The sequence below is a fragment of the Hoplias malabaricus genome, chromosome 5, assembly GCF_029633855.1.
Source record: "Hoplias malabaricus isolate fHopMal1 chromosome 5, fHopMal1.hap1, whole genome shotgun sequence".
Lineage (NCBI taxonomy): Eukaryota > Metazoa > Chordata > Actinopteri > Characiformes > Erythrinidae > Hoplias > Hoplias malabaricus.
In genome coordinates this window covers 41,949,369-41,971,404 of record NC_089804.1, presented here as the reverse complement: position 1 = coordinate 41,971,404, position 22,036 = coordinate 41,949,369, and the positions used below count along the sequence as shown (strand labels likewise).

At 44.3% G+C, this 22,036-nt stretch overlaps 1 protein-coding gene across 1 annotated transcript in view; it reads left to right on the top strand.

Annotated features, from left to right (window-relative positions):
* Positions 1–20,770, top strand: part of srgap2 (SLIT-ROBO Rho GTPase activating protein 2) — a 133,381-nt gene extending 112,611 nt beyond the window's left edge. The window contains 15 exon segments of the mRNA XM_066670575.1: positions 118–175; positions 177–250; positions 1,500–1,542; positions 1,544–1,603; positions 5,289–5,308; positions 5,311–5,352; positions 5,355–5,448; positions 5,450–5,504; positions 5,506–5,510; positions 8,786–8,820; positions 8,823–8,864; positions 9,971–10,169; positions 10,476–10,622; positions 11,524–11,839; positions 16,187–20,770. Of these exon segments, the coding sequence (XP_066526672.1) occupies positions 118–175; positions 177–250; positions 1,500–1,542; positions 1,544–1,603; positions 5,289–5,308; positions 5,311–5,352; positions 5,355–5,448; positions 5,450–5,504; positions 5,506–5,510; positions 8,786–8,820; positions 8,823–8,864; positions 9,971–10,169; positions 10,476–10,622; positions 11,524–11,839; positions 16,187–16,657 (1,661 nt within the window). The 3' untranslated portion in view covers positions 16,658–20,770.
* The last annotated feature ends 1,266 nt before the right edge of the window (positions 20,771–22,036 follow it).

Sequence of the window (22,036 nt, the reverse complement as noted above, 5' to 3'; positions counted from 1 at the left end):
CTCTCTCTCTCTCTCTCTCTCTATCTCTCTCTCCCTGTCTCTCTCTCTGTCTGTCTCTCTCTCTCTCTCTCTCTCTCTCTCTCTCTCTCTCTCTCTCTCTCTCTCTCTCTCTCTCAGGTGAGGATCCCTTGGCCGGAGACCAGAATGATCATGACATGGACTCCATCGCCAGCGTCTCAACTCTACTTCAGAGGACTGGAGAACGCCCTCTTCCCAAAGGAAGTCTTCCATGACCTCATGTCCTGCGTCTGTGAGTATATTTTGCATCCACTTCACCGTTTCCACTTTCACACACTACGCTACACCAGAGTCATCAGTGTTATTGCAGGAAAACCAGATTCCCACAGAGCAAGAAGATTTCCAACTCCATTAGTAAATACTAAGTAACAGAGCTCCAGCTCAGCGTCCGGTCATAATCAGTAATCATCATGTAATGAGTTGAATAAATGGAAGGGGATACATTCATTCATCATTATCTGTAAGCGCTTATCCAGTTCAGGGTCGCGGTGGGTCCAGAGCCTACCTGGAATCATTGGGAGCAAGGCGAGAAAGGCCAGTCCTTCTCAGGGCAACACACACATTCAGTCACACACTCACACCTACGGACACATTTGAGTTGCCGGAGCACCCGGAGGAAACCCACGCAGACACAGGAAGAAAACACACCACACTCCTCACAGACAGTCACCCAGAGGAAACCCACACAGACACAGGGAGAACACACCACACTCCTCACAGACAGTCACCGGAGGAAACCCACACAGACACAGGGAGAACACACCACACTCCTCACAGACAGTCATCTGGAGGAAACCCACACAGACACAGGGAGAACACACCACACTCCTCACAGACAGTCACCTGGAGAAACCCACGCAGACACAGAGAGAACACACCACACTCCTCACAGACAGTCACCCGGAGGAAACCCACGCAGAGACAGGAAGAACACACCACACTCCTCACAGACAGTCACCCGGAGGAAACCCACACAGACACAGAGAGAACACACCACACTCCTCACAGACAGTCACCTGGAGGAAACCCACACAGACACAGAGAGAACACACCACACTCCTCACAAACAGTCACCTGGAGGAAACCCACGCAGATACAGAGAGAACACACCACACTCCTCACAGACAGTCACCCGGAGGAGACCCACACAGACACAGGGAGAACACACCACACTCCTCACAGACAGTCACCGGAGGAGACCCACACAGACACAGGGAGAACACACAACACTCCTCACAGACAGTCACCTGGAGGAAACCCCTTCAGTTAACATTAGTATTATTATTACACACGTCAATGCTGGATCTCATCAAGCTCATTTGAAGCTCATAAATTAGTGCAGTAATGGGTGACAAAACACAAAGAATAATATTTCATTAAAAAAGAAAGAAGTCTAGAGGGGGATGAACATCCGGAACTCTTCATAGCTTTAATTATCACTCTGAAAATTCATGTTTAATTTGTTGTTCTTGTACCTGCAGCCATGGAGAACCTCCAGGAGAAAGCTGCTCATATCCGCAGGTCCTGCTGACTCTGCCACCAACACTCTGGTCATCATGAGATACCTTTTTGCCTTCCTCAACCAGTGAGTCTTGATTTACCGCCTGTTCTTAATCTGGATCTTTAAATGGTGATTATTTATTAAGACTGTGGAGCTCTGCTTGCTCTCAGATGTTTTTGTACATATGGGTTAAATTCAAAAGCTTTAATGCAGTGGAGAACATGACCAAGAATGCAGTGAATGCACCATTCATATCTGCTGTTTGTTTTAGATTTAGAAGTGTAGCCAGAGCTCAGCTCCACGGGGATTGTTAAGTTCACTGAGCTTTTCCTGGGGGACCACGTCTAATCTTAGCCTCACTTTTCAGACGTAAACCAGTGGTTTCTAAGCTTACCATTTTACAAGACCTTTTCCATAAAAGGTTTACTGCGGGGTTTTCTTGAAAAAATGGAAGCCGTGTCGGGAGCTCAGGTTAAGCAGCCAACACCAGGCCTTTGTAACGTTTCCAATCTGTCCCTGCTTTTTCTGCTTTCTTTTTTCTCTTCCTCGTCTCTGTGGTCTTTTTGAAGACCCTCCAGACACAACACGGTTTTCCTTTTCCCTTAGCTCATAGTGTGTGAGAGAGTGTGTGTGCGGACAATTGTGCATGGTTTTCTCTCATTGATAGAAGGCCTTCCAGGCCAGATATCAAAGCCAGAGAGAGAGGAGGACAGAGGTATGGTGTTGCCATCAGGTTGCTTTAATGTTCCCATGTCTGCCGTCTGTTAGCCCCCACTGAATGACTTCACTGTTCACTCCATGGTCAGGAGATCTTTTCCACTGCTATAAAAGTCCATGGAGGTGCCAGAATGAATCTCTAAAGCTTTATTTATGTCTTATTTTCTCTTTTTTTTCTCTTGCCTGAGCCTTTAAGCAGTTATTCACTGTTTAATGTCATTCAAATACAATGCAGGCTGTATTTACCACTTCATATCCAGGTTTAGTGATGTGTCAAAGGTACGTTGCAGTCACAGCAGTATAGGGAAATACATGATATGGACTAAAGTACTGGAACAAGCCTAATCATTTCAGGTGTTTCTTTCAGGCCCGATGCCACAGGTGTATACAAATCAAGCGCCTTACTTTGGGTCTTTCTAAAGACCTCAAGGAATTGGAGCATGGTGCTGTAATAGATGCCACTCTTTTCCCTCCTAGATATTCCATGATCAACTATGAGTGGTGTTATTACACTGTGGAAGCATGTAGGAACCACAGCATCTCAGCCACCAACTGGCAGGCCACATAAAATCACTAGACAAACAGCTTTAGCATCCATGATGTATCAACCTTTTTAAAACAATGAATGCTAACACTTTACTGTAGTTCATAGGCCAACATTGACATTCATAATGTCAGTTTCAACCTTGAAAGTGTTATGAACACAGCCCCTTGTTTGTCTTAATATGTGTTTACGCAGGTTTTTAGGAGTGAAGTCACTTGTCATGAACGGTTTATATACTGTATATGTCCTGTACTTATTTATGAACAATGACCTGTATTGTGCATGCTCAGGGTTCTAGATTTTGCTATATACAGCCATCTAGGATTTCCTACCCTCCTCCAAAAGCTACATACAGTTCAGCTTCTTCAGTGCTGAGCCCAATGTAGTAACAACAGAGGCTCTATTCTCCTTATTACAGGCCTGTGAAGCATCACAATGTATACGAAGCTGTAATTTTAAGGTACAAATATTACACAGAGATCTCTTAATTCTTCTTCCAATTGGAAAACATCATGCAACAACATGGCTGCATCCCTATGGCTCTCCTTCACTGACTTTAAATCGAATTGATTCTCTTCTTGTGAGTTGCCAATATTGTGAATATAATGGGGACAAAAGAAACTTTCAAAATTTTTCTTTTCCTACTTGTGGTGTTGGTTAAAAGAAGCCCTGCTTATTTAAGGCTTATTGCCTGGGCCCCCACTATGGTTCCCCTATAGAGATCTGTGTTTTTCTGTAATTAAGGCAAACCCCTGTGGCTTAACGGAATAAAGAGCCCTACTCTGGGATAAGAAAGGGCAGGAGAAGAGGGACAGGACGACGGAGCGTAACTGGAGCCTGTGCACAGTTGTGACTAACTGTTTGGGATGGACTGTTCTCATAAATCAGTTTGGGGCTCCTCCATATGGAAACTCTGACACCTCTGCCCCTGTATCTTTGCCCTGAGGGGCTTAGCCCCCAGCCGCTCGTCTGTCTCTCACAGTTCTTCTGAACTCCTGGCCGATTCACAGAGTTATCACACATCTCTGTAACTTTATCATGTTCTGTGGGTAGAAAGAGACGGACTGAAAGAGTGTAATTTCCCTAAGGACGGCTCCACACCCACCACACACACCACACACACACACACACACTAAGCTCTCTCATCCTAAGCCCAGATGAACTACCATGGAAAGGTTTTAGTGGTTGAAAGTGAGTGTGAATTCTGAGGTTTGTGCTGCATTATGTATTATTCATTACTTTAACTCCAAACAGTGTCATTTGAATGATGAGCCTTTAAAAGTGTCTCTATTGCCTCTGACAGCTTTATAATTGAAAGCATTCATTAAGCTTCCACCTTAGCACTTTACTGTCGTGGTAAAGGACGGCGATATGAAATCGGAGATGTTACTCTGTCATTTATTGTGTTTTTGTACTTTCTTAATGTGGTTTAAATTGTCAAATGAATGAAATTTATTTGATCAAATAAAACAAAATCAAATCACAGTGTAATATTGAGTGCATTATGCAAATGCAGATAACGTGAAAGGATTGCTCTGAATGTTATTAAAGTAAAGAATAAAGTATACCTCTCTCTCTCTCCCTCTCTCACTCTCTATCCTCTCCCTCTCTCACTCTCTCTCTCTCTCTCTCTTTCTCTCTCTCACTTCCTCTATCTCTCTCTCTCTCTTTCTCGCTCTCCCTTGCTCTCTCTCTCTCTCGCTCTCCCTCTCTCTCCCTCGCTCTCTCTCTTTCTCTCTCTCACTCTCTATCTCTCTCTCTCTCTTTCTCGCTCTCCCTGCTCTCTCTCTCTCTCTCACTCTCTCTCGCGCTCTCTCTCCCTCTCCCTCGCTCTCTCTCTCTCTCTCGCTCTCTATCTCTCTCTCCCTCTCTCACCCTCTCTCTCTCTCCTCTCTTTCTCGCTCTCCCTCGCTCTCTCTCTCTTTCTCTCACTCTCCCTCTCTCTTCCTCTCTCTCTCTCTCTCTCTCTCTCTCTCTTTCTCGCTCTCCCTCACTCTCCTCGCTCGCTCTCTCTCTCTCTCTCTCGGCCGCTCTCTCTCCCTCTCCCTCGCTCTCTCTCTCTCCTCTCGCTCTATCATCTCTCCCTCTCTCCACCTCTCTCTCTCTCTCTCTCTCTCTCTCTTTCTCGCTCTACCTCGCTCTCTCTCTCTTTTCTCTCCGCTCTCCCTCTCTCTTCCTCTCTCTCTCTCTCTCTCTCTCTCTCTCTCTCTTTCTCGCTCTCCCTCACTCTCCCTCTCTCTCTCTCTCTTTCTCTTCTCTCTCTCTCTCTCTCTCTCTCTCTCTCTCTCTCTCTCTCTCTCTATGCTATATGAGGAAATGTTCTTGGACACCAGCTTGTCCAACATATCCAGCACCATTATTTGTTCCTTGGCATTAGACTTGGTGTTTGAAAACCAAAAGAAACGACCGTCTAAAAGTACAATCCTAAAAAAACAACACTGCACTGGACAGCATCAAACACTTATATCTCTATCTCTTTCTCCTGTTCTTTTCGTCTGTTTTCTACAGTCTGTCCCAGTACAGTGAGGACACATGATGGACCCCTATAACCTCGCAATCTGCTTCGGCCCTACGTGATGTCTGTCCCCGAGGGCCATGACCAGGTCTCCTGCCAGGCCCACGTCAATGAGCTGATCAAGACCATCATCATCCACCATGACATAGTTTTCCTGGACTCGAGATCTAGAGGGTCCTATCTATGAGCGTGGAGGAGCCACTGAAGAAATACTGGTAAGTACTTGTCCAACATGTAAGTCTCTGTTTTGGACTGAACGTTTTCATACTTTACCCCAGGCAACTTGTCTGATCTAATCCCACAGAAAACACAAAACTAAAATAACTGTCTGGTTTAATGTGTACTTCATCAAGATCCTAATTATTCATTAGCCATTATTTTAATAATATTTACATGTGCAGAGCCTTTCTAAACACCCAAAGTCATTTAGTTTCTTTTGAACTTTAGTGATTCTCCTCACCCACCACCATTAGGCAGCATCCAAATGGACGATGTAACAGCAGCCAATCGATGAGGGTTTTTTATTTAACCTTTATTTCACCAGGCATGTCATTAAAAACAACTTCTTATTTACAATGGCAGTCTGGGAGGAAACCCACACAGACACAGGGAGAACACACCACACTCCTCACAGACAGTCACCCGGAGGAAACCCACACAGAACACAGGGAGAACACACCACACTCCTCACAAACATTCACCCGGAGGAAACCCACGCAGACACAGGGAGAACACACCCACACTCTCACAGACAGTCATCCGGAGGAAACCCACACAGACACAGTGAGAACACACCACACTCCTCACAGACTGTCACCCGGAGGAAAACCCACACAGACACAGAGAGAACACACCACACTCCTCACAGACAGTCACCCAGAGGAAACCCACACAGACACAGAGAGAACACGCCACACTCCTCACAGACAGTCACCTGGAGGAAACCCACACAGACACAGAGAGAACACACCACACTCCTCACAGACAGTCACCCAGAGGAAACCCACACAGACACAGGTAGAACACACCACACTCCTCACAGACAGTCACCCGGAGGAAACCCACACAGACACAGAGGAGAACACGCCACACTCCCTCACAGACAGTCACCTGGAGGAAACCCACACAGACACAGAGAGAACACCACACACTCCTCACAGACAGTCACCCGGAGGAAACCCACACAGACACAGGTAGAACACACCACACTCCTCACAGACAGTCACCCGAGGAAACCCACGCAGACACAGGGAGAACACATCACACTCCTCATAAAGCATGGTCCCTGGACCAGTGACACTGCTCATTGGACAAATTTTATTGAATTTTTTTCACCCGTTTCCAGAATACTAGAGTGCCTCAGTGTACCTGACCTCAGGAATGCTTATGTCTACCTAAAAATGTGGCCATATCACAGATTTCTGTAGTTCCACTTGGTCAATGGCTCGCTTTTTTATGAAAACACACGGCACTGGACTGAAGGATTAGTGCAGGACGTGATAGGATACCACTCACATACTCAGCCTGGCCCTAGTGACTCTCCATGGAGTCTGTAATGGTATGATGTTTACTGTTATTACGCTAAAAGTAATTGGGACGTATGTTTTGCATGGCTCACTTATAGCAGCTCGTGGTAAAGCTGCCTTTGAGCACCCAAACATTAGCATCATTAACATCAGGGAATCAGAATAGTTGGCCAATGGACATAAAACTGTACGAATGTCCTTATATAATAAGCCTTTATAATGCCCTGGTTATACGTAATGCATTTTATTATTCAGAATATCTGTCAGGTCAAACAAGATCTGTCTCCCAGACCTCCGTCTTGGCGGCCATGACTGATTTTACACGGTCTGTGAAATATCAGCCTTCGGTACTTTTAATACTGTCTCAGGGGAATGGGCAACATAGCACTATGTACATTACACCACTCCAGTTCTTCTTGAGCACAGAGCAGTGAGTATCCAATAAAAACAAAAAGGTTCAGAGCCTGTAAATAATGTTAATATTATTGTTAATGTTCTGAGTTGTCTTCTTTAAAATAAAAACCCATGAACCAATCATCCATAACATTATACCACCTCGGTTGTTTCCAATCACACAGGAGCACTCTGTAGTTAAAGTAATTACAGACTATAGTCCATTTGTTGGTATGTATACTTTAATTTCCCTCTTTCCTCCTGTTCTTCAGCACTCAGGACCCCCACAGAGCAGGTGTGATTGGGTGGGGGATCATTCAGTGCTGTGTGTGTTGTGCTGGTGTAGAGTGGATCAGACACAGCAGTGCTGCTGGAGTTTTTAAACCCTGTGTCCACTCTCTGTCCACTCTGTGAGACACTCCTCCCTCGTTGGTCCACCTTGTAGATGTAAAGTCAGAGACAGTAGCTCATCTGTTGCTGCACAGTGTGTGTCGCTCGTCCTCTAGTCCTTCATCAGTGACACAGGACGCTGTCGGCTGGATGTTTTTGGTCGGTGGACTATCTCAGTCCAGACACTGAGGGGTTTAAAAACTCCAGCAGCACTGCTGTGTCTGATCCACTCTACACCAGCACAACACACACTAACACACCACCACCACGTCAGTGTCACTGCAGCGCTGAGAATGATCCACCACCACATCACACCTGCTCTGTTGTTGTCTGACAATATACAGAGGAACATAAACGGCCAGTTAAATTTTATGATAAGATCAGAGGTTGTAAAAGGCTTATGTTAAAATGATTGTGACTTTCCAGAAGAGAAAGGCCTGTTACTAAAGCAGATGGTGTCAGATTCCTTATTAATGCCGGGAAATTCCCAGTATTTTGGCCTTTGAGTTACAATATTCTTATAATCTACACCTGTAACTTGTTATACTTTGAGTGTGATGTTGTAACACTTTGTATTGTACTTACATTATACTGTATGAACATCCACCACTGATCGTGAACATGGTTTGATGTCATGCTCATGACTCCTGATACCCGTGCTCTTGACCTGATGAAGTGAAATGTGCCATACATTAAGAAAAGCACAGTTTTCTCATGTTCAGTCCATTTTTATAATAGTGTTCCCAGCAGAAGTGTCGAAGTAGGATCATTTTAAAGTCACTGGCTCCAACCAGCTGTTATCTAAGTCCTGCTTCCCTTCTCACTTCAAAGCAACAAAAACAGCAAGCTGTTTGAACCTGAGAGAGAGAGAGAGAGAGAGAGGGAGGAAGTGAGAGATGGAAAAAGTAGAAGCGCTGTAGGCCATAAATGCCCTACAGTAACCATCTCTTGGAAAGCCCTGGATCCCAGAGGGATTTTCCCTTGGCACAGACTACATTTCCTTCTGGTTTTGTCCCACACGCCGTATCCAGATCTGAGCAGAACCTCTGCATGAATGAAGTGATTTTCATACGTTCCCTCAGTGTGATGTTGAATGTAAAGGTTTGTTGATGTTCCTTTGTTCATGTTCCACTGGTCCTCACTAATAACTGTTTTTCCCTCTGTCTCATCCAATGTTTTAGTGATAATCCACAAATTGAGCCCCCCCTTGTGGACGAGCGGCTCCTGACACGGTCTCAGAGATCCACAACAGTGACGATGGTGAGTGGCCAGATCAGCTGAGGGAGAAACATGTGTTTTTTTGTGGTTTTATATCACCATTTTGAACAGAAATAATGAATGTTGTTATTGATTGATTGTACAAATCAATTCATTACGATCATTTATATTATATTACTAAGTATTTTGTGCATTTACAGATGATTCATTCTATGCGTTTAAGCTTCTGTACTTCATTTATGTTCTCTGTCAATTTTGATAACATCATCTAATCATACACTACACTGAATGATCACTGGATTAGGAACAACTACCTTGTTTCTACAGTTACTCTGCATACTTTACCCCCCTTCCCCCCGTTCTTCAGCGCTCAGGACCCCCACAGAGCAGGTGTGATGTGGTGGTGGATCATTCTCAGCGCTGCAGTGACACTGACGTGGTGGTGGTGTGTTAGTGTGTGTTGTGCTGGTGTAGAGTGGATCAGACACAGCAGTGCTGCTGGAGTTTTTAACACTCCCTACGCACTGAACTGTTCTTCTCCAATCCTTCATCAGTGGACACAGGGCATTGATGGCCAAATATTTTTGGTTGTTTGACTATTTCCAGTCCAGCAATGACCCTGAGCCACTGCTGTGTCTGATCCACTCCTACCAGCACAGCACATAACACACCACCACTGTGGGGGTCTTGATCATTGTAGAACAGGGTGAAATAGGGAAAGTATGCAGAGAAACAGGTGGACTACAGTCTGGTATTGCTCCTGTAGGGTCAGTGGAACTGAAAAAATGGACAGTGAGCGTAGGTGTTCCTAATCCAGTGATCGTTCAATGTATATTATGTCTGTTGCAAGGCTTTTCACATTGCCCTGTCGCTCCAGAAAAGTGTCCAAAATATTGCTGGCCTTCACACTTCTGCAGACATTCTCTGCTTGTGCTTTATCACTTTGTGAATGCTTGGTCAGTCCGGTCACTCCAATAAACTGCACGGCTACTGCAACCCCAGTCTGATGTTGAAATGTATATGCTCTAACCTGCCTGGCTTCCTTGGCGTTAAACCTTCCTGTCTCCTTGTCCCTGTCTTTCCCTACCTCCCACTCTTTTCCTGTCTGTCCCACTCTTCTGAATGCTTCACTGCGATCTGAAACCCAGGCTCCTTGAACGTTTCAGAGTCCGAACCCATCGAGGCCATTGCACGCTTCGACTATTCCGGTCGTACCAACCGTGAGCTCTCCTTTAAGAAGGGTGCCTCGCTGCTGCTGTATCACCGTGCCTCCGACGACTGGTGGGAGGGCCGCCACAACGGCAACGACGGCCTGGTGCCCCACCAGTACATAGTGCTTCAGGACACGTAAGAGCTTGGTTTCACTCTGTTTGAACAGAAATGCAAGGTTCAGTTTTGGTTATTGCTGACCTGTACATCTAAGAACCATCTTTAAAAATATTAACAGTATTAAAGCCCATTTGTGGCAGTATCGATATTTAATGACGCAGAGGTGTTAGTAGCAGGTTAACATTGACAGCTGTTGTATTGATGGAGAGAACCTTCTATATGTAGCTGTATTTTGTTTGCATACTTTACCTCAGTGGTACTATGAGCCCATAGCTCTTCTGTAAACGTAGCTGTGTGTGTGACGCCTGTGTGTCTGTGTCTCAGGGCGGATGGTTACACAGGGAGAGGAAGTCCCAAAGCTGACCTGGAGGCATCTCATGAGACCACGGAGGAGAAAGTGGCCACTAGAGGCAGTGCTAGCTCTCCAACTGGAGGTCATGTAGCAGACATCTACCTGGCCAACCTCAATAAGTAAGAGCCTCCCCATATAGTACCTGTGCTGACGTGAAGGATGTGTAGAATTCTAAGGTAAAACACTGTAGGGTATGGGTCAGGAACGGGCGGAGTGTGGTCCTGGTCTAGACCCAGATGCTCTCCCATCCGGACATGGACCTGTAGCTGATAAATTATTAAGAGCTGTTTAGTTTTGAACAGAGTGTGTGTTTGAAGTGGTGTGACTCTTCTAGTCGTTACGGTGCAGGTTTAGCACTCCAGGAAACTCACAGACCAATCACACGTGAGGCTCCTCAGCCAATCAGATCTGTGCATTATGATGAGCACTAGCTGTGATTCCACTGAGTGACACACACAGGGCAGGGTCCAGACGCCGCTGTCCTGGGGCCAGTAAAAACAGCCCAAGAGACGAGATAAAAGCTGTTTTGGGACGTTTTCGGGCCGATGGTGCGGTGCGAGTTAAAACCAGAAACTTTAATAAGAAGTGAACGATTACGGGCTGAAATTCTCATGACGCTGAACATGGATTCTGTTTACGGATAAAGTCCCGCCCTCCAGCAATAAGAGCCAATCAGATCACTGGTTATGGAAAAGCAGTAAAGTCAACTGCAACTACAAGCCAAGTCATTAGGGTCTTTATTTAAATGATTTCTTTTTCAAATTCATTGTTTTATTGGGTTTTTGTTATTTATAACTATTTATATTTATATATGAAATATATTGAAATGTAATTGAAAGTGTAATTTGAGTTGACATTCAGTTGTTAACGACATAAAAAGATGCTTTAAATGCAAGGCTACATTAATGTACAGGACAGGGCAAGTCTATAATAAATGTTCTAGAATTCTCTAATGCAGTTTTTAGAAGTGTGTGCATTCGTATTCTTCTTGCAGTCTTATATTTTGCCTGTCTGTATCAGGATGAGGAAGCGTCCAGAAGCCGCTGGTATTCGTAGATCATTCCGGCCTGTGGAGCCCCCCAGCGAGGCCTCTCCTGGAGCTGTGGGGGGGCTTAGATCCTCCATGCCTACAGGTGGGGTTCCCAAGGATGGCTCAGACAAGCGGCCAGTGAGCGCTCACAGCATCCTCAACTCCGTCACTCGCCATTCATCCCTCAAGGCAAAGGTAGACAGTCCCCAGATCCGCAAGGCTGCCCCGGCTGGACGCTCCAAGAGCTTCAGCAACCACCGACCACTGGACCCTGAGGTCTTTGCTCAGGTAGAGCACAGCTCCCAGGTAAGGGCTCACTGACTCAGGTACTTAAAGTTATATTTAAAAGGTGTTCTATAACATGTATGCAGAAATTAAATACCCTTAAATTTTCTTCATTTCCTCTGTTTGAATGTGTTTACAGCTGCGTGTGTGTGTGCGTGTGCGTGCGTGTGTGTGTGTGTGCGTGCAAGTGTGTGCGTGTGCGTGTATTTTAATATATATTTTATACGTTATTAAATATGTACAACATAAATGCGGTGAGTTGTACAAGGACCCATTGTTTTTATTGAATCAAAATTGAACAAACAAAAAAACAACAACAAATGAATCCACAAAGATTTTCACAAAGAAATTAAAGCTTTATGTGCTTTCCACTAATTTTTGACTGAAATGCAAGTTCATGACACCTCAAAGTGTAATAATACTGTTGTTATTCATTCATTCATTCATTATCTGTAACCCTTATCCAGTTCAGGGTCGCGGTGGGTCCAGAGCCTACCTGGAATCATTGGGCGCAAGACAGGAACACACCTGGAGGGGGCGCCAGTCCTTCACAGGGCAACACACACACTCACACATTCACTCACACATTCACTCACACGTACGGACACTTTTGAGTCTCCAATCCACCTACCAACGTGTGTTTTTGGAGCGTGGGAGGAAACCGGAGCACCCAGAGGAAACCCACACAAACACAGAGAGAACACACCACACTCTTCACAGACAGTCACCCGGAGGAAAACCACACAAACACAGAGAGAACACACCACACTCCTCACAGTCAGTCACCCAGAGGAAAACCACACAAACACAGAGAGAACACACCACACTCCTCACAGACAGTCACCCGGAGGAAACCTACGCAGACACAGAGAGAACACACCACACTCTTCACAGACAGTCACCTGGAGGAAACCCATGCAGACACAGAGAGAACACACCACACTCCTCACAGACAGTCACCCAGAGCGGGTATCGAACCCACAACCTCCAGGCCCCTGGAGCAGTGGTGTCCAAGGGTTTTTATGAAGCATATAATTGTAATTCAAAATTCATATACTCTCCCACTGCATTTTATGGTAACTGTTGCTTAGCATTAAAAACTACAGTTGTCATTTTATCAACAAAAAAACTAAATTAAACACATTATGTTCAGTATGAACACTAACATGAAAATCATCTTTAAATCGTCTAAACCAAAACTCACACAATTAAACATTACAAAATAAAAGCTTTAAAACATGTTTGTACACCTCATATTTTTAAAAGTGCTACTTGAATATTTATCTTATAATAATTACTTGAACTATTATCTGATTCGTCTGATGTTTATTGATGAGCGGTACTACATTTCCTCTTTTTAAAGAAAAAAAAAAAGTCCTCAGGAGAAGTCCCAGAACTGCAGCGTCAGCACTGACAGCACTGCAGTAAAGGCTCTGTTTGGTCATATGCCGGTTGCTTGTGTCAGTTATGTTTTTCAAACTGAGATTATTTTTAACCATTTCAAATACAGGAAGCTAAGTTTGTGGGTGAAGCAATGGCAGAATATACACATTTATATACAGCACTCAGACCACACTAAGGCCACAGATGTATGGGGTAAAATCCTGAAGAGAAATAAGTGGTACGTTCTTAATGCTAGACCTCTGCAGTAATAACACAAACCACAGACAGACGGAATATTCCTGAACTTGAATTAATCCAGGGGTCTGGATTACGGAAGAAAGTGCGGTTTGTGCCAGATTTAAGATGGTCTTATTTATCACTCGAGTCTAAAAAAGGCTTAAAAAGTCTAATCCTCTTACATCCACACTCTAGTCTGCACCCAACAACTGCAGCACGGGCTCCTTCATCCTCTAAGTGATTAGACTGAAGGGGCTCGTCTGCTCAAATCCAGTAGATGAGGCTCAAAACGTAAGATAGGCCTATGCTAGCCGTTGGGTTCTGTCACTGTAAAAAGTAAAAGCAGAACTCTGATCCTTACAGCTATCTTTTTTTTCAGCAAGAGTTTGTGCAATAGAGAGACTCAGGGTGCTTTCACACATGCCTCGTTCAGTCGAGGCTTTGAGACTTTTGAATTTGGTCAGAACCAAACAGCATGTGTGAAAGGTACCAAAGAGACGGTCTTGGTCCGGATCAAACTGAATGAAGGTCTGGTTTGTGTGCAGTGTGAAAACACTTTTATGGATGTTTCAGACCTTGGCACGGCGGTATAAAAGTTGAGGCGGTATAAAAGACAGATGGGAGACAGGAGATTTATATCAGTGCCTTGACGTAGAAAACATATAAAAAGCTATTAATTTAACTGCTAATTTGTTACCAGAACTATAATAATCCTTCAGTGAAACCTGCGTCATCAGTGAACAGTGTGTGTGTGTGAGTGTGTGTGTGTGTGTGACACAGATGGGTTAAATGCAGAAGTACGTTGACAAATTACAATGACAAATAATTGCACTTATTTAATTTCAATTTTAAAAATAAATAAAAGCTCAAATTTAAGCACTTCACACTTCCCCTTTAAGTACCCCTCTATCCCAAACCACACACTAGCGCACTACATAGGGTACAGAAGGGCACTCAGTAGTGTAGAATGCAAAGTGAAGTTGGGTGTGGTTTGGGACAGTAACAGCTCCTACAACTAGTTCAACTCTTTAATGTGGAACAGAAAATGCAGATAAGGAGCTGGTAAACAGAGGAAATTGGTTTCTCGGAGTTGAAATGTGTGTGTCATTCTTATTGCACTAAGGTTGTGGTCAGCTCTGCTGGCGTACGTAGCTATCTCCCTCTGTGCTATCTACATCCCCATGAGAAGTACTGAGATGCACTCCTGCTCAGCGCGCTGAAGTACCACATTTGAGGAGTAATTTCACGGCCGGCTGGAGGTGCGGGATTGATCCGGCTCGGGGGGCCGCAATCAATTTGGAGTGGCCTCCTGCTGGACGGAGCTCAGGGACTTGTCTGCTTACTAGAGCAGATACTTTATATGAGATCCTCTGTGTAGACCCTTCAGACAGCAGGCTGCTGGAGCTAATGGACTCAAAGGACTGGCCAGAAAGTCCAGTGTAGAGGGAGTCTTTATTAGGAGACAATGATATTGGTTAAAAGGTCACACATAATGGCTGCGGTATCGCTGGGTTCTTCTGAGGACTGGGAAGACGATAAAGGGCAAGACTCTGAAGAGACAGTGAAAAGAAAAGTCAGTTTTGCACAGTTTTCCCTCATGGAATCATCAAAAATATGGTTTCGTTTTTAGTTTTACCCCTGATCTACACATTTTAAAAGTAGCTTAGCAGTTGGCGCATTTGAAGGAGCATATTATGGAAAGTGGGAGTACATAAGACATTCCAGTTTTGTTGTAGGCTGCCCTCGTCACAGATACACACTCGCATCCGGACAGAAATGAAAAACTACAGGACGTGCGAGTTGCTAGTTCCCAAATTATTTCGTGTTGTCACATGATCACGAGTGAAATTCTCATTAAAGTCTAGTAAAGCACCAAATTCCTCAAAATGTTTCTGAATATAAAAGTAATGCTATGTACCTGCAGCTGCTGTTATAATCACTTCTTTTATCAGCAACATCTCCCTCTTCTCATGGATTTTGTTAATTTCCTTCTTCTGATCACGCAGCCCCAGATGAAGTCTGGAGAACTTTTAACACCTACACCAAGTGGTTCAGTAACTCCTCAATTTTCATATGGTTTTGCGGCTCTGAAAATGTTTAAATGGGAGTATCCATGGAAGTGCGGACTCAGAGGCTAAATACGGTGCGCAGCAGTACCCAAACTCCTATTTTTTCCAGTGCGGGGCGAGATTTGCCTGTTAAAATGTAGTGATTCGCATCTGGGTTAAAACAATCGGACAACTGCTCTGTTTAAAGAAAAACCGTAGGTAACTCAGCCTGTAATTTTCTCAGAGGGCATTGGGGGAAAAACACAGAAACCGTAGATTCAAACAGAAATAAATGTACAGACAACCCCTACCTAGAAGACAGAATTAGTTATGGATATCTAGATAAGGCTTGTCTAGATTAACCCTGTCATCTCTGAACACAGAGTTGGGCTCATGTTTGCACGAGAGCACAAAGGTGAGGTTACACCAGGTAAAACGCTGTGTGCTCAGGGGAGGGTTAACAGTGGCTCATCAGCATTTAAAGGAACGGCTGTTTATACAAGTTGATAATGGTGATGTGGTGATTGATACTTGTCCAATTCCAATTCCCTGAAACTGATTAAATATTTAAATCATCCGCAGCTGGTGGGGTACTCTCTTGGCAGGAAGTTAAAGCAACATCATTTTTATTTTAAGTAGACGTGTCTAATTCGCTCTTTTCTTCTCTCTCTCTCTCTCTCTCTGACTCTCTCTGTCTCAGGACATCGAGGCCACCATGAGCACGGCCCTCAGCGAGCTGCAGGAGCTGGAGAGGCAGAGCAGCGTTAAACACACTCCTGACGTGGTGCTGGATACTCTGGAACAGCTGAAGAGCGGCGGTGCGTCTGAGCCGTCCAGTCCACTGCACTCTCGCCTGCTGCGGGAGGTCGACTCGCCCCAACATGCCCTGCAGCGGAGCTCCAGCTCAGCCAGTGACATGCCCTCAACCTTCCGCCCTGGGAAGAGCCCTGCCACAAAGAGCCCACTGCCCCCTGCTGCCGGACCCCCAGGCCTCTCCTCTTCCACTTCCACCTTCCGAGACAACCGGCCTCCAGCCACCAGACCCAAACCCGTGGTCTTCCCCAAGAGCGGCTCGTCAGGGGGCAGCCCTGCCATGGGTTCTCCAACCACCACCATTCCTCCGACCCCTCCACCACCTCCGCCACCCACCGACAAGTCCTGCCCGGCCTGAGCATCCACAGAATGAATAAATAACACTTTCTATGAATAAAATGATCTATTTACTGATCTGTTACATTCCAAACGCATTGCAATACATTCACAAGGCAATATAAACATGGCTATAAATATTTTGCTGTATTTATTACAGTAATACGTTTCAGGCAGAACCCATAAGGCATTATTCTCTGTTGCCAGTGCCAAGAGCAAATTGGGACTGAGATTCTTTGGCATTGACAGTGGAGTACGATTTATTCTGACACTGCTTCTAAAGAATAAGGCATAAGAAATCAAGCTATAAACATGTAATCTGTTTAAAAAATGGTATCCAGCATGTTATGAATGTGTTTATGAGATCTTAATAGACACGACATTCATAGAAAGTGTTCCCTGAAGACCCTCCGTTGGGTCGTCTACCAGCCCACGTTTGATATCGATCCCCAGAGGTGGGATTTATTACTGAACTGTTTTACTGGACTGATTCATTGTGAACAGCATAAAACCTGACAGACTCACACTGATACGGAGTGTTTGAGTGTGTGTGGGTGTGAGAGAATGTGCGCGGGAGTGGTGTGTGTGTGTGTGTGTGGCCTGCATACACAAACTGAAAGCCTGGAGTGTTTTTCTTTCATTGTTTTTTTTTTTCTTACACTTTTTCCTTTTTTCAGCACTGTTAAAGCCCAAAAAATGAATTCCGGCTGGGACCCCCATTTTTAATCTTGGTTTGGAGCGACTAATGATTTTTTTGTTCTTCTTCCTCTTTTTTTAACTGGGGTGTGGAACAGATTGCTTTTTTTATTTTATTATTTTTTTAAAAAGGAAAAAAATAGCTGTGAATATTGACTTCTCTCTTTTTACTCAAGGACTATCACATCGTATCTATTGCTCTCTCTCTCTCTCTCTCTCTCTCTCTCTCTCTCTCTCTCTCTCTCTCTCTCTCTCCACAGAGAGCTGGACATTTTATGTATGCCATGAGGGAAGTGGTGAACTTTATTCTGGGCCATTCCACTATGAAACCCCATAGGATTGCAGTGGGAAATTGAACTGATGTGTATTTATATGCAGCTTCTTCATGAAGAACGGACATTGTGTTCATATTACTGTCAGTTTAAGGGACGCTGACTCTACACACATTGTTCTGGGAAGTACTTTTAACTGCATCTCAGTGCTGTCAAACACCCTCCACACACACACACACACACACACACACACATGCATTGTTCTCTGCAGGAATGCCAGCATAGCTACCATTTTAAAGTCTTGAAACCTCACGAACTGAAAAGCAAATCACTCCAGTCGTAGAGGCAGCGCTACTCAGTATTTATTCTTGGGAACTATTTACTGGTTATAAATCTTACTACTCCTCAGCTAACACTTTAAAAAATAAGCCTCCACTAATGCAGAGAGCTCTGGGTACTTCATGTAGCTACCAGTAAATAATCTTTGCTGTGTTTTTTAATCCATGGCCCTGTGCTCATCTAATTGAATGTGCACCTACCACAGAAGCAGATGTTTAAGATGTTTGTGCGTGTACAATTTGTATAATCCACAAAATAGATCCCATGCACAATGCTGAGACTGCCGTAGAGTTAAACAGCCCCCAGCACCGGGCTGTCGTCAGAACCTTGTGACTGAAAGCAGCCTGTACCTCTGGGATGAGTTGGAGTAGTGTTTGTGATGCGTAACACATCATCTGTGCGGCTGAATGCCATCAGATCCTCAGCGAAATGCTCCAGCATGCTCCTAGATGATGGTGGTGGTGATAAAGGATGAGCTTGAGGCCGGAGAAAGTGCAGAAACTATCTATCGCCTTTTAACTTACGTAGTTTACACAGTAAAGCTGCGCTGGCTCTCATTACCTTCCACTTTTACAAAGGATTCACGCACTTCACAATAACTCATTAAGGTTTGTGTGTGTGTGTGTGTGTGTGTGTGTGTGTGTGTACATGAAATAACCATGATTATAACTGGAAAAAAAAATACATGAACTACTAAAGTGAGGAATGTCTTGTGAAATTGTCAAAACCTTTGATTCGTTGTTTTAAGACTGAAGCACAAAATGGTTTCCTTATGCTTTGCCCGGTCTTATTTACAGTTCTCTTAGGCCCTTTTTTTGGGCCCTGAGCGTGTATCATGGTAACTGTGTATCTGTAAGTATGTTCGTACGTGTGTGTGTGTAGTTTCGGCAGCCTGACGGAGGCCGAGGAGTCAAGCTTTATAAGTCAGATAGGGAACTGTTCATTCTCCTCAGAGGATTTACTAAGACTTAAGAGGGATGCATGCACAAACATCTGCCTTTTTTTATTATTATAATTGTTATTACTCTTGTTTTCTATGAAAGAGACGGACCAGAGTGTAATTGGGGACCTTCTCCGAATTGTCACTGATCAAGAATCAAGTATCATTCACTGTACAGTATCTGTCCAAAGGATTTGACGCACGGCTAATAAGATCAGCACTGACACAAGCTTAAAGGCCAATAACCAATGCCGAATCCCCTCAGCATTGGGCTGCGTAGTCGTCAAACTGGTCTTTGGAGTGATGGTGCTGCGTCCCAAAACCTCTGGGACCAATTGGACCGCGGTTAACGACCCACAACTAAGGCAATATCCTAAATCTGTAGCATAGATGTTGGATGAGCACATGTCCCCCAACGTTTGGACACATAATCTACTGTATCTTGAATGTCGCTCGGGCTTCTACACTCGCGGGCTGGTTTAGAGTCGTCTTGGCTGTGGCATCGCTGTGTTAAAATTACAACAGGGTCAGAGACGGACCAGAGATTCATTGAGCTCAGAAGAACCGATGGCAGTTAGGACACGGCGGCCAGAGAGTGGAAGAACGTCACAGATGTTTGTGATGAGGTGGTAGCGGCCCGAGCATCAGAAAGGAGAATTTCGCAGGCAATAACCCTCGACTGTTCTACTTCACCTGCGCAACCCGCAGCCGAACACCACTGTCTTCCACAGTGGGCTCCTTCCCAGCTTTCTGACCTCCACGTCTCCTCCACGTCTCCTTCATCGCCAGTCGCTCCAGTGTCCGACAATCGCAGTCTGGGCTTTCTCGTCTCTACAAGCTGAGCCTCCTACTAGTTCTGTACTGTCCGCCTATGCCTTCTGAGGGAATTAGCAGTGGATGCTGTTTTCAGAGAGGCCTTAACTCACAGGGCGAGGATGAACCGCTCTGTGGAAGCTGCACGTCTCTGCCTTGATGTGGTGGACGAGAGCGAAAATAACCCAGGGTGTGTCTAGGTCAGGGGAAGGTCTATTCACAGAGGAACCAGGGCCTGAATGGCGTGGATAAGGGCGAACACTGGGAAACACTTTGGATTTGTTGCTATCCGACCTAAGAGAGCAGGAAAGGAGCTTACTGAGGCGCTTTTAAATGGAAAAACGTCATGAAATCTTCAGTGTATTAACGTGTTAACAGGTTGTTCTTATTGTTCCCGTGAGCTATAATCTGATGGATTTGTTTTTGTTTTCTGTGTCGTTGCTAATACCTCAAAGGCAACTGGAAACTGAGTTGTGTTCGGGGGGAGATTCTTGTTTTTTTGTTTTGTTTATTAAAAAAAAAAGGCATTAACATGCATAATGTGTCATTAACTCATGGAAAGTGCTCGGTGGTGTTCTGTTTTAACGTGTGACGTCATTACTTCGCTGTTGTCCGAAGCCGCGGCTTCACGGATTATACTTTTCCCTCTGTAATTTTAAATCAATCATTATTATGCACTTGAATCTGCTTTGTATGTTTGTGAACAGATTGAGTGAAGATCTATAGGTTTTTCTTTTTTAAAGGATAAAGAAAACGTAACTATTGTTAAATATGTATTTCCTGTCCATTTTGAAACAAAAAAGCAAGACTGTAAAATGAATCATCTTGTCAGATATATTTATAGTTGTCCACTCGAGTATCTGTTATCAGAGGAACCTGTGTTCAGATGTACTTTGTATATACAATGGTGTACATTACAGAGGTACATTCTTCTTTTCTTTGTTTTTTTCTCTCCTCTTGTTTTTGGGTACAAGATTGTACAGTAATAGCAATAGTAGTTTACTCTCAAATACAACTTATATAATTCCATGTCTAGTTCCTGTAGCAGACTTTTTTTAATAAACCGCTTGCTATAAACGTCCTTGCTTTAGTTTTGTTTGTTTGTTTTTTTGTCTGTGGGAGGATTTATTAATGCGTATGTTCAAGGAAAACATACGCTGTTGGTTTGTTTTGTACGTATTTGGCAGCAGCAGTGACACTGAGGGGTTTAAAAACTCCAGCAGCACTGCTGTGTCTGATCCACTCTACACCAGCACAACACACACTAACACACCACCACCACGTCAGTGTCACTGCAGCCTGAGAATGATCCACCACCACATCACACCTGCTCTGTGGGGGCCCTGAGGGGTCATAACTGTTGAAAGAACAGGGTAAAAATAGGCTACAAACTACAACTAAACAACACCGTCAGGTACTGCTTATGTTACTGTTGTAAATATTGATTAGAACCTGTCAGGGCTCTGGTATCAGTTCTGCACTGTGATTAAGTTAAAACCAGCTGAGATACATATTAGACCTAGAATAAAGTTTATTAAAAGATTGAAAATGTGTTTAAAATCATCGTTATTGAAACAGTTTATATCGTGATGTACAGTGTGGGCCATTTATCTGGATACACCTTAATAAAATGGGAATGGTTGGTGATATTAACTTCCTGTTTGTGGCACATTAGTATATGGGAGGGGGGAAACTTTTCTAGATGGGTGGTGACCATGGCGACCATTTTGAAGTCGGCCATTTTGGATCCAACTTTTTTTTTTAATGGGAAGAGGGTCATGTGACACATCAAACTTATTGGGAATTTCACAAGAAAAACAACTATGTGCTTGGTGTTAACGTAACTTTATTCTTTCGTGAGTTATTTACAAGTTTCTGACCACCTATAAAATGTGTTCAAAGTGCTGCCCATTGTGTTGGATTGTCAATGCAACCCTCTTCTCCCACTCTTCACACACTGATAGCAACACCGCAGGAGAAATGCTAGCACAGTCTTCCAGTATCCGTAGTTTCAGGTGCTGCACATCTCGTATCTTCACAGCATAGACAATTGCCTTCAGATGACCCCAAAGATAAAAGTCTAAGGGGGTCAGATCAGGAGACCTTGGCCCACGACGACCAATCCACTTTCCAGGAAACTGTTAATCTAGGAATGCTCGGACCTGACACCCATAATGTGGTGGTGCACCGTCTTGCTGGAAGAACTCAGGGAACGTGCCAGCTTCAGTGCATAAAGAGGGAAACACATCATCATGTAGCAATTTCACATCCAGTGGCCTTGAGGTTTCCATTGATGAAGAATGGACCCACTATCTTTGTACCCCATATACCACACCATACC